The sequence below is a fragment of the Aspergillus mulundensis genome (genome assembly GCF_003369625.1).
Source record: "Aspergillus mulundensis strain DSM 5745 chromosome Unknown scaffold_5, whole genome shotgun sequence".
Lineage (NCBI taxonomy): Eukaryota > Fungi > Ascomycota > Eurotiomycetes > Eurotiales > Aspergillaceae > Aspergillus > Aspergillus mulundensis.
This window is the reverse complement of record NW_020797893.1, coordinates 1,028,336-1,040,407: the sequence shown is the minus strand read 5'-3', so window position 1 is coordinate 1,040,407 and position 12,072 is coordinate 1,028,336. Positions and strand designations below refer to the sequence as shown.

General features: G+C 52.4%; 5 protein-coding genes across 5 annotated transcripts; 2 read left to right on the top strand and 3 right to left on the bottom strand.

The window, feature by feature from the left end:
• Nucleotides 1-1,574: 1,574 nt before the first annotated feature.
• Nucleotides 1,575-2,953, top strand: DSM5745_05692 (polysaccharide lyase family 1 protein; the record flags this gene model as incomplete). Its single annotated transcript, XM_026747708.1, has 5 exons — nt 1,575-1,777; nt 1,838-2,107; nt 2,174-2,270; nt 2,332-2,565; nt 2,618-2,953. 5 exons carry the CDS (start codon nt 1,575-1,577, stop codon nt 2,951-2,953), a joined length of 1,140 nt encoding a protein of 379 aa, XP_026603540.1.
• Nucleotides 2,954-3,198: 245 nt separating this feature from the next.
• On the bottom strand, nt 3,199-4,314 carry DSM5745_05691 (putative sexual development protein (LsdA); the record flags this gene model as incomplete). The annotated part of the gene is made up of 2 exons (XM_026747707.1): nt 3,199-3,909; nt 3,961-4,314. 2 exons carry the CDS (start codon nt 4,312-4,314, stop codon nt 3,199-3,201), a joined length of 1,065 nt encoding a protein of 354 aa, XP_026603539.1.
• A 325-nt stretch (nt 4,315-4,639) lies between these two features.
• DSM5745_05690 (uncharacterized protein) lies at nt 4,640-6,431 on the bottom strand (the record flags this gene model as incomplete). Its single annotated transcript, XM_026747706.1, has 3 exons — nt 4,640-5,314; nt 5,363-6,115; nt 6,183-6,431. The coding sequence occupies 3 exons, from the start codon at nt 6,429-6,431 to the stop codon at nt 4,640-4,642; spliced, it is 1,677 nt and encodes a 558-aa protein (XP_026603538.1).
• A 625-nt stretch (nt 6,432-7,056) lies between these two features.
• Nucleotides 7,057-10,434, bottom strand: DSM5745_05689 (uncharacterized protein; the record flags this gene model as incomplete). Its single annotated transcript, XM_026747705.1, has 6 exons — nt 7,057-7,186; nt 7,237-7,593; nt 7,648-8,777; nt 8,827-10,153; nt 10,204-10,236; nt 10,289-10,434. 6 exons carry the CDS (start codon nt 10,432-10,434, stop codon nt 7,057-7,059), a joined length of 3,123 nt encoding a protein of 1,040 aa, XP_026603537.1.
• A 698-nt stretch (nt 10,435-11,132) lies between these two features.
• On the top strand, nt 11,133-11,964 carry DSM5745_05688 (RlpA-like double-psi beta-barrel domain-containing protein; the record flags this gene model as incomplete). The annotated part of the gene is made up of 2 exons (XM_026747704.1): nt 11,133-11,449; nt 11,544-11,964. 2 exons carry the CDS (start codon nt 11,133-11,135, stop codon nt 11,962-11,964), a joined length of 738 nt encoding a protein of 245 aa, XP_026603536.1.
• Nucleotides 11,965-12,072: the final 108 nt, after the last annotated feature.

Here is a 12,072-nt window from a genome sequence, read left to right as displayed (position 1 = left end):
CCGTACAACATTGCCTTTGTCTGACAATATCGCCTATATGACTGCTGCATCGGCTGAGGCTGAACGGAAACTTCCGAGTTGCCGTCAATTGCCGACGTCATGTGATAACAGCCTGACAGCCTGAGGCAACGACAGGCGAGGACTTAATCCTGAAATATAAGGCATGATTCAGGCACAAAGTTCAGGCATCAACTTCTGCCTCACATTCAGGCGACAAAGCGAGGCATCAAGGCTTCTCCCAGCTACGCTCTTCTGCACGGGGATACCTCGGTCAAAACGCAGCTTCTTGAGCTTCCGACTCCCGAGTTCTTGCCATCTTTTATGCTCCGCTGAATCTCCTGAAAGTGCTGCAGTGACAAGATGCCAGATCCGCCGACTCCATGATTCTAGCAACTCATCGTGACCGCTCTTCATCTTGCGCATCGCAATTCCGAGATTTAATATGCAAGTCATATAGAACTTCGGCACAGATATTATATGTCTTGGTCTTTGATTTGGCTTGCGCGGCCTTGACCTGACCGCTATTGTGGAATGTCCATCCTGGATACGGCTTCAACTCCTGGCCTGTTTCCAATACTTACCCCGGGCTGCGGACTGATCCTGGTCGTTGGAGAAGCTGCAGTCTCACTTTGAGTCTCGACTCTTGGCTGTAACAGCAGCTCTCAAGCCCAGGTCCGATGTCGAAGTCCAAACATGTTCCTGCTTCGGAGGAAAACTAGCGTGTGGATCAATGTGTCAACGGTTATCCACTGTGGAGCGATGCCCCTGGAGGAGAACGTCAACTCTTAATCTTCCAAGGCAAGCCACGATGGTTCAGTCGCCAGGGAGATACGATAAGGCGGCCACATTGAGCTCGATCTCGTCGCAATCGATCATCGTGCTCGACGAGCTCTGATCTTCGATGGCAGGGTTTCTGATGCATCTTCATACCACAACCCCCACAAGCTCCGGCGCCCCGCGCAGTTTCACCTCTTGCCGGTCTTCAACATGAACATTCAATCGAAAATTCCATCAATCAACTCTTTAAAGCAATTGATCGCCAAGATGGTCTGTCACAACAATCAAGCACCATGCGCCCCCCCGCCAAGACGGAGGAATTGCTTGTTTGCGACTCGAGAAACTAGCATCAAGTGCCGGCCCTCCTAGTGGACACCGTGAAACACTCCTAATTTCGCAACTTGCCCCTTGTCCTGACGATTCCTGCACATGGCGCGACTCCGCGAGAGCCAACTGCCAGTGCTGCCGGGCCCGGAACCTTGCCATAGGGCTCGGGCTGGGGTTCCGCATTCGCATCCCTATCTATCTGATGCCACCATGACGGGTCTTCAATCAAGATAGAGTAGTCCACCAGCGGCCCCGTTACCTAAGTCGATGCCGGCCATGGATCCCAAACGCCAACAGCAAGGATATAAAACCCCCAACTCCTCCCCCTCGTTCTGGAAGCTATCCAACCATCCTTCCCAACCGCAGTCTTTCTTTGCATTTTCCCTTTGTTCTTATCAACTTTTGGCTGGTCCGACCTACTTCTTGTTCATTCCTTCGTTATCTTCACCAACCAACTGCCAATCGCAACGATGAAGACTACCGCCCTCTTCTCCCTGGCCACCGCGGCGCTCAGCAGCACCGCCGCCGCCGTTTCCGTCAGCGGCTCGGCCGAGGGTTTCGCCAAGGGCGTCACCGGTGGTGGTAGCGCTACCGCCGTCTACCCCGACTCCATCGACGAGCTGGTCTCGTACCTCGGAGACGACGAGGCGCGCGTCATCGTGCTCTCTAAGACGTATGCGCCCACCAACCCCTAAAAAAAACAACAGGCAACTAACAACAATGTCTAATACAGCTTCGACTTCACCGACTCCGAAGGCACCACCACCGACACCGGCTGCGCCCCCTGGGGAACCGCCTCCGCTTGCCAGGTCGCCATCAACCAGAACGACTGGTGCACAAACTACCAGCCCGACGCCCCCACCGTCTCCGTCACCTACGACAACGCCGGCTCCCTCGGTATCACCGTCAACTCCGACAAGACCCTGATCGGTGAGGGCTCCGCCGGTGTCATCAAGGGCAAGGGTCTGCGTCTCGTCAGCGGCACCAGCAACGTCATCATCCAGTATGCATTCCAACTGAACCACAGCAGCGGAAAAAGTGAGAAGAATGGTAATTAACACTGCTGCAGGAACATCGCCATCACCGACATCAACCCCAAGTACGTCTGGGGAGGTGACGCCATCACCCTCAACGACGTCGACATGGTCTGGATCGACCACGTTACCGTACGTCCTGTCCTGCCTACCTCCAAAAAAGCGAAAGGATACTAACAAAAGTGACTGAAAGACCGCCCGCATCGGTCGCCAGCACATTGTCCTCGGCACCGAAGCCGACAACCGCGTGACCATCTCCAACTCCTTTATCAACGGTGAATCCGACTACTCCGCGACCTGCGACGGCTACCACTACTGGGGTGTCTACCTTGACGGCTCCAGCGACATGGTCACCATGAAGGGCAACTACATCTACCACACCAGCGGCCGCTCTCCCAAGGTCCAGGGTAACACTCTGCTCCACGCTGTACGTTTCATACCCCGGCTTATGCAGATGGTTCGGAACTAATAGATGATAGGTTAACAACTACTGGCACGACAACTCCGGCCACGCCTTCGAGATCGGTGAGGGTGCTTACGTCCTCGCTGAGGGTAACGTTTTCCAGAACGTCGAGGTCGTTGCCGAGGACCCCATTGACGGCAAGCTCTTTGCTTCTCCCTCCGAGTCTGCCAACACTGCTTGCTCCTCCTACCTCGGCCGTAACTGCGAGCTCAACGGATTCGGTAGCTCCGGCACCTTCAACCAGGCCGACACCGACTTCCTCAGCAAGTTCGAGGGCAAGAACATTGCTTCTGCCGATGCCTACAGCGGCATTGCCTCCAGCGTGTCTTCCTCCGCCGGTAACACCCTCTAAGCTGCCTGCTGCTCGGGCGCCGCGTGCTGGTCAAGTTCGGTGGGATAAATTTTGGTGAAGAGGAGATTGTTCAAATCTGTACATACTTATTCGCCTTCTAATCTACACTTTTACGCGGTAATATATAATGCTCAGTGATCAAAAGCAAAGGTGTGACATTAGGATACTAGCAAGGTAGCCCGCTAGCCAAGTTGCTTTTCCATGTTTTCTATAGTAATACAGCTAAGGATACATGCATCCTTCTCTTACTCCACAATGAACAGAGCCGGGCCATATACCGTGGCGCGGGCCACTGCCTCCGCGTTGGCGAAGGGTCCTCTGCGGTTGACAACAGCCATAACCGTCAAGCCGTTCATGAGGAATTCATCGTACGGGACAACGACAACAGCAGTCGACTTGGAGCCGTCACAAGAAACAACCTGCACAGGAGCAACAATGGGCACGTTGTGCTGGTTGATGTATGCAACCCACAGGAGGCTCTCCTTCGACTCGTCTGGGCCGTGGGTCCATGTGACCTGGATCTTGTGTGTGCGAGCCTCAGGGCGAGTGACGATATTCAGAGGCTCAAAGATGCGCAGCTTGATGTCGCCAAGGTTGGGACAAGTGTTGGGGAGGGCGAAGCTGTTTGACCAGGTAAAGGCAAAGTCAACGTCGGTGGTTGTCAGGGTCGGAAGCTCGCTAGGGTACTTGTCCTGGTAGATCCGGAAAGCTCCTTGCTGGGCGCCCTTGTTACCGATGATACCGGTCATGATCCGTGCGAGAGACGAGTCACCGTTCGCTGCAAAGCGCTCAGTGATGTCCTGAAGTGCAGCAAGTGAGTGTGCGGTGAAGGTCGTAGCCAAAGCAATGGCTTCCTCGAGGTTGGTGACAGGGAAGTAGTAGCGGCAAGGCTCGATGGCTGGGATGCCAAAGTGCTGCAAGGCGTTGTTGGCTGTGAGAGCGTGCAGTTCGTCTTGCTGGAAAGAAGTTAGCATCCATCCAAACGATCAGAGTATGTGACAGCGTACCGCGAGCATGGTTGAGAGGCTCCGAAGGGCAAACTCCCGTTCGAGATCGGTTGCAAAGGTGTAGCCAGTGGTGTTGCGAGTGATGTTTCCAATCAGCTGGTGGAAGAAAGCGACCTCGACGTGCTCTTGAAAGGCGAGCAGTTGCAGGTTGGTGATTCCGACTGCGCTGGCATTGGTGGGCAAAGGCAAGCCGGGAAGTGTGCCATGGGCGGCTTGCTCAATCTGTTGAAGCTGCTCGGGGGTGGGGTAAGGCAGGCCATCTGGGAGAATCGGGGTGGTGTCGAAGCTCTCCGCGGTTGGGGCAGCGAGTGCCAGGGCCGGGACCAGAGCAAGGAGTGACGAGGAGAGATGCATTTTGACGACGAGAGAGTAACAATAGCGAGTGCTTAAGGAAGACAAGATACGAATGCGAGAGTAACAGATGGGCCGAGGTGGGCTGCGTAGGAACGAAGATGGATGAGGGAGAAGAAAGAGAAGGACTTGACGACGGGGAGAGACGCGTGCTTTAAGCTGCCCGACGGCATCCAGCGCGCCTTCCGTTCCTGGTCAATGGCAGGCTGGAAAGCACTCGCTGGAGGGCAGGCACCGCCGAAAGAGGAAGGAGCGCTCCTACCCGCTGGCTGGCGGCTACACTACACAGACAAGACATTGGGCATCATTGACTAAGACTCGGTAGGCATCACCGGATCAGCAGCGAAGACAATCCCCCCAGAGCAGAAGCCCCCATGAAGAACCGCCACAACACGCCAAAGCTGCCCAGAAACAAACGACCCAGCTCCTCCCTGTTCTCCGGAGTCAGCACAATTCCGGCCTTCGAGACCAACGAGCCGGACGCTCCAGCAGCACTTCCATTCGTATCGATCTCTTGGACCATCTGCGTCAGAACGATAGACCCGCCAACGGGAACAGCAATACACATCCCCCATGTTCTAAAGATAGAGTACATCAAGATAGCAAAGGCAGTGCTACTGCTTCTACCCCTTCGCATCGCTTGCCGACCGTCGTGTTCGTCGCGTTTGCGAACGGGTGACTCGGTTTGTGAGCATGTATTGTAGCCAGAGATAAGAAGAGCGTGGCTGATTCCGGTGGTAAGGAAGATGAAGACCCAGCCGGGTGTCGGCGTATTGGCGTCAAAGAGTATGAAGCAACCTGATACGAGAATATTCAGGGTCCAGCCTGCGCGGACAATCCATCGTGGGCGGATAGGGTATCTGCCAATTCCAAGTTTCGCTGTGAGAAGGAGTGTTGGTAAAGTAGGTGCGGTAACCGCCATGAGGCTTACCCCGGTAGAGGGTGATGAAAACTCCTTGCCTAGGAATAGATACATGGAAAGGCCCTGCAGATGCCAGAGGACCTGGAACTGTCAGCAAACCGTGGATGATCACAGGATAGTTATACTTACCAAGAGCCCATGCAGTAAACTGCCAATGTACAGCATGATCTTTGATATTGAACTGAATATTCCGAGATTGAACAGCGGTTGCGATGCCCAGATGCTCTCATAAAGCACCAGCACCACAACTGCTGACCCTCCAATGCAACTGGTAACCAGGATGCGCCAGTCATCCCATCCGGTGAGCGGTCGCCCTACCCAGCTAACTGCGCACAGGAGTGACCCAGTCCCAAGCAATGTCAAGACAGCCCCTATCCAATCCATTTCACGCGCTGCGTGTCTAGCAATGCTCTTGCACTCCTTCAAGTCGACCGCAAAGGGCACCACAAGGAGACTCAAGGCACAGAAAATATAGCTGAAGTAGAACGTCCAGTTCCAATTCCCGTAATGAGCGAAGAACCCTCCGGTTACCGGTCCAAGCATCGCCCCAAACGCCCAAGCTCGACAGATGTAGTCGGAGAACCGTACTCGATGCGGATACGGAATGAGGTCAGTCACCAGTAGTGACGAGACAGCCATTGCACCACCATTGCCCGCCCCTTGGACTAGTCGGCCTACGACTAGACTTGGAACGTTCAAGGAGCCGCTGCATACCCCGGTCCCGGCTGTGGCTATCACGACGGCAACAATCAGAATCGGTCCCTGACCAAAGACTTCGGACAACATGGCGAATATCGGCTGGCTCGCTGCACTTGCGAAAAGGTACGATGTGTCCACCCAGAGAACGCTGCGAAGTGGCTGCTCAAAGACGGCTGATAGAACCTGCAGACAGAAGGCTACATGTTGAGACCGCTAAAGACAGGAGGAAACAAACAACCAAGAAACATACCGGTATTATGGGCACCATCATAGTCGCGTCAAATGCATCTAGCATCGCCACGAGGGAGACGCAGCTCAAAACGAGCCATTCCCTAAGCCTGGGCCGCCAGATGATGCTCTCTAAATCCGCCGATGTGTCAGAGAATGGGGGTTGCTCCAGGTAGATGCTTTCCACCAGATCTTCCGTGCTGGGATTTTCGTGCAACTGTGTCCTGAATCCGTCATCGGCATGACCGAGCTCGATAGATTCTGCCCTCATCCGGCAGAAAATCCACCAGGCTATCAAGCGGGTTATTTCATCGGAGATGGTCTCTTGCCGGTCCTGATACTTGGTCGCGGTTTCGAGACCAATATGCCGAAGCTATCCGTATCATATAGTTCGAGCTAGGCGGCCCTGTATTCGCGTTAAATCCACTCATTGTGTGTTGGGGCGCCCAGAGCTTGGTCGGAAATTATTGCAGGTGGATCACAAAATACACCGAACGATTATCTGTTGTAGGTTTGATTGATCCAAGTGTGACTGCTCAGCATTCCATTCCCCTTGGGCATATGGCACACACTTATCTTCAGCGATATTATTCGTCGCTGGAAACGTCTGGCATGCAAGCACAGACACAGTGCCGCGGATAACAACATCTTCTCAAACACCTTTCCTGCAAAACAGTGAGAGATAGTACGTAATGGACGTAATAATGCAGCTTTTCGGATGATTACTGGCGTGGAGCTATGCAGTTATGCGCCAAAGCCGGTTTTGTCTACCCTGCAGAGAATCAGCACAAGCGGCACGGTACTTGAAGAGCCCGATACCATAGAAGGTGAAAATATAAGTCTGTCTTGAATTTCTTGCTTCTATAAGTCCAAAAGTTTTAGCTAGGTATATACCTCTAGTCGAGCTTGTTTCGCGCCGTAGCTCTTGATGGTGCTCGCGAAACATCCCCAGTTGAGACGCTGCTGTGACGGGCACTCAAGGCGTGGAATGAAAAATCAAGTTCACCAACAAGGGTCTTTACATCCCTATTACACTAAGTTAGAGCGTTTTCTATCAATAGCAGAAAGTGACATACTTCATAAGTATCTCCACGTCACCAACGATGCAGCGAGTGGAAATTTGTAGGACTGAGAACGTCGCGAACCCTGGCTCTGCAATATGTCTGAGACTCAATATATCTTTGTCCAGCTGTTCCAGTCTTTTCGAAAAGCTGTATGGCTTGGGTGTCTTCAGGAAAGGTGGTAGAGGTTGCTGATTTGTGAGGCTGGCAGATAGAAGGCATAACACCGATGTCACCTGGTGCGTCGTAATCCGCGCGCTGGCGATCAACCTCTTCAGGTCATTAAGCCATGCCGAGTCAGATTCATCATCGCTACCGAGCTGCTTGAGCGAGTCTGAGGCATACCCCAGAAGACTGAGGTAGTTGACAATGCTAAGCCTAAGGTTAGTACACAAACTCTCAGAAACAGGCAAGCGAACAACATACTTCTCAATGCAGGTAATGATTCTGTCGTACTGCTGTTTAGGAAATCGGCCGCCAATGGGCACTTCCCACTTGAGAAACTCGGAGTATGTGCGGAGACTGCTCAGCATGATCATCTGCTTTGAAAAGACTTGGTTTCGCGCTTTCAGAAGCCGCCTTCCAGCGGGGGTCTTGAGGGCGATGTCGCCCTCATCGCCTCGCATTCGTGCAGTGACCGTTTCATGAATGATGGAGTAGTAATTGGCGAGAAGGTATAAGCTCGACCCTAGATTTTGTCGAAGGACCGAATGCTCCGATATTGGGTATGGAAAGAACGTCCAGAAGAAGGCAACTGCAATACCTCCCGTCACGACAGCAAGTCGATACGGTGCTAGAAGATAAATCGGATAGTACGTCTGCCCATTTGCGCTGACGTTTTGCTCCCCAATCTTGCGAGCCTGGAGCTCATACCCCACTATCATAGCCGTAGATATAACAGTAATGATGCCGGCAATTCGAAAACGGAACTGCTTGACTGGTATATAGAACGTAGCAGCGACAAAGACGAAAAAGAAAACGAGAATACCAGGAGTCTGTTTCCCAGGAATATACCAGCAGAGCAAACTGAGCGTCATTGCCAAGATAGTCCCAACAATACGAAGAGCGAAACCAAAAATGCTTTGCCCAGATGTCGGAGACATACTGAGGTTGACCATAATGATGGCCCAGACAAATCGCTGCCTGATGAAGAATTCTTGCGTATCACGAATAAAATAGACAACCGCGATGGTCATGGTGGCGCATGCAACACGGAAGCCATAGGCCGACTGTGGGGAACGAAGCATTGCTGCAAGTCGCCTGATCTTATCTCCGAATCTCTGAAACGCTGTTTCTGGCGGTAGATGCTCTGGGTCTTTCCTGGTTGTATACGCCTCGCCAAGTTGAAGCGTGCCGTTGTGCGCATTCACATCGCCCAAGTGGTCCTCTCCGTGGGAATCCTCGGTATTGAAAATACTTAGAGCCCATTTGCGAAGGCGTTTACTACCGGGAATAACCAATCTTGTTCTCGAGACTTTCCCGCTCTCTCGTTTGCGGTCGGCATATCGAACAAAGTCGAGGACGACATGGCCGGTGGAGGCCAGTAGTTGCTCCATCTAGTCCTGATTAGCACGACTTTTTAAATGGAGGGGGATAAAAACATACATAAAGAAAAAGATACAGTTGCCTCCGAGCACGATCTCTGTTCACGGCTCCGTCCACAGGTATATCTTCCATTTCCAGGTGTGCGGTCGCAGGATGCTCGAAGAAATCCGGCGGCAGGGTGATGCCTTTTTCCTCGCTCCATGTCCGCAGCGCAAGCCGCTTGGCTATTTTGAAATCAGAGAGCTTCTTTTCCATATGGGCACTGAATCCTTCGTCCCCGGGCCCTAGGTTTCCTGATGCCTCAGGGTCTGTATTTCTGTTCTTCGGTGCCGGTGTCAGGTTCAGAGTCAAAGCAACATGTTGCAGACCTTCGTCAATTGTTTGGATCATAGAGACAAACGGATCATGGACAGCGCTCATAATCTCATGCCACTCGTGTATCGCACGGTCGCGAAGGTCACCGGATATGACAGACGAGGGATCAATCGGGTCGTTCCATTTATTGTATTCTGATAATCGCTCAAAGATATCCACAACAAAGCTAAGTCCGACAACGGGTACCATCGCCTGACGAAGATGGCGGAAGATAGATTGAAGGTCATCCGGCCCAAGTTCACCTATGGCAACCTCACGTTTTGCGAAAGTCAGGTCACCGCTCATCTTTCCATGAAGCTCTGTGATCTTCTGTACAGCTTTTCGTATTGTCGCTGCTTCCGGGGAATAGACTTTCCCATGCTCGTCAATCTTTTCCACAGTCGAGTCATAGGTTGCTGTCCGCCCAAACACGTTTTCGCTCTCCAGGGCTTCGAAATAGGCCGTATGAGCTTGCAGGGCTGATCTTAAAGCGTTGATATAGCCTGCCATTTGCTTGAACACCACTGTTCGGCAGGAAAGTGGAAAGATGAAAAAGGATACCCCAGTAGCAAGCCCCAGCCCTATTAACGCAGCCTCGAGAATGCGACGGACCATAGACATCGCTGCGGGCATGGTTGACAAAAGAGGTGCAAATGAAAAGGTGACGTTGGCCACAATGGAGTAGATGATGACGGGGAATTGAAACTGCTGATAATTGGCCCTCAGCGAATGGACGAGGTATGTCTGAAAGAATAAGAATACGCCGCTGGTGACTGAGGCAGACGAATTGTATGGCGGAAAACCTGAGCTACCAGCTTGGGACTCGTTCGAACCGGTTGAATGCTCGCGTGCCTTGACGGTTGCATACATCATCAGGAGATTCACAGCCGCTGCTACGCAGACGGCCAGGACATCGAGCAACATCATCTGAACGAACTTAGCGCGGGGCATGATAGCGAAGCCCAATACTGATATGATAGCTATCAAGTATCCAGAAGTAGTGAAATATGCTGCGACCCCGTCGGCCTGATACCTTCGAGTTGTCAGTCAAATCAGAGTAGCACAAAAGCGTAGAAGACTCACATTGCGAGCCCAATGGTTGGGGGTATTGCGCCCCTGTAATTTCGATTAGCACACTACTACAAGGCTTGTCAAAAAGAAGCCTCACTTGACCATCAGCATGATTGACTGTCGGTCCAGCCCGGTCTTGTTCCACGCCGACTTGGCCCTGTCCGTAAGGCTCGGACGCGTGACGGATTTCCGATCGGCGCCATTTTCGTAGGCGAAGTCGCGCGAAGAAGGCTGTTCTGCCATATTGTATTTTGTAACCAAGAAATCCTCCCCGCATTTATCGCGATCCTCCAAAACCTCGGTTCCCGAAGCCTAAGTCATGGATGAGTGGTCGTCTGGCCCGTTTCCACCGCTGGGAACAACGACTGGGTTACCGCGATGGTTGAGCTCAGCACGCAGTGTATGGTTCCCGTTGATGCGCAGCGTATGTTGCCCGGAATAGTGCAGCTGTTGGACGAAGGAAATAATGACGAAAGCAGAGATTGCGGAGTGAAGACAACAATGTGGGCCGCTCTGTACAGCGCCAAGAAGAGCCAAGTACCCACGATATAGTAGTCAGATCTGTTCTTCAGTCACTAAGGATTGTACTTCTGGCTTATGGAGAAATAATAGACAGGATCACATTCCACCAAATAATGGAATTTGTCTATAGGAAAAGGAAGGGACGAGGGCGGTTGTGCAGTCCTCTCTGGGCTCGGTTATCGGCAACTTGCAAGCCACTGAAGCCTCCCAAGCCTTTCCAACGGATTAACGCCAATTAATTGACCTCAATGATCGATATCGATTCAAATACGGCTAGTCAGGGACTCGGGGAAAGCCCCGGTGTAACCGTCTATCACAACCCCTGCTGTTTGCCAGCCATCGCCGCCTTTTAAGGAACAGTCCCCCGTCCCGATCTTTATCTATCGACGCAAAATGCATCTGCACGCTGACGCCCCACGATGTCATCAGCAATAAACGGCCCTCCATCTGGAGTTCCTAAGCGGAAACCAGTTCCAAATTCCGCCGTCGCCGCACCTCCACCAATTGCAGATTCGTCCAGCGACCTTGAGAAAACGGCCGAGCCCGCGGTCGCGACCGAAAACCAGCCCGCAGCACCCCAACACAAACTGACGTTATGGCAACAATTGCAACAAAGATGGGGTCAGTCTTCGACTAAAAAGAAGCGCGTCATAATCGCGGCTCTAGTCGCATCGCTCGCGCTTCTCGCACTCATCATCGGTCTTGCTGTGGGGTTGACGAGACGTAATGGAAAGGGGTAAGTCCGAAATCTGGGGTTGCATGAGCACGCCTTCAATTGATATCCCTTGCGTCTTTCCTTGATTGACCCATGAATTATATTCTTCTTATAGACTATTGGATGATGGAGGAAACTCTACTGACAATCCTACCAACACAACCAGCTCCAATGACCCTCTCCCAACCTCCAACGGCGGCCCCTACACCGGCGACCTGACATACTACGACCCCGGTCTTGGATCGTGCGGGATAACAAGCACTTCCTCCGAGAAAATCTGTGCAGTTTCGCATGTCGTATTCGATGCCGCACTTACTTCTGGAAACCCCAACGAGAATCCGCTTTGCGGGCTGAAGTTGCGAATAAGAAGGGGCGATAGCAGTGTGGATGTTAAGGTCGTGGATCGTTGTCCTGGGTGCAACGTCGATGACCTGGATGTTTCGTCGTCTGTGTTTGAGGAACTTGGCGATTTGGCAGAGGGTAGGGTGACGGTGCAGTGGGCCTGGTTGGACGAGACCCCTGTTGCTATGGGATGATGTACCACGTTCTTTCCCACTCGTTCTATCTCTGCTGTCCTTTCCTCCTGTGGTTTGTTCGATATACCCCTTTCGTCTAGATGTTGATTCTATTGCATGCACGTCTCT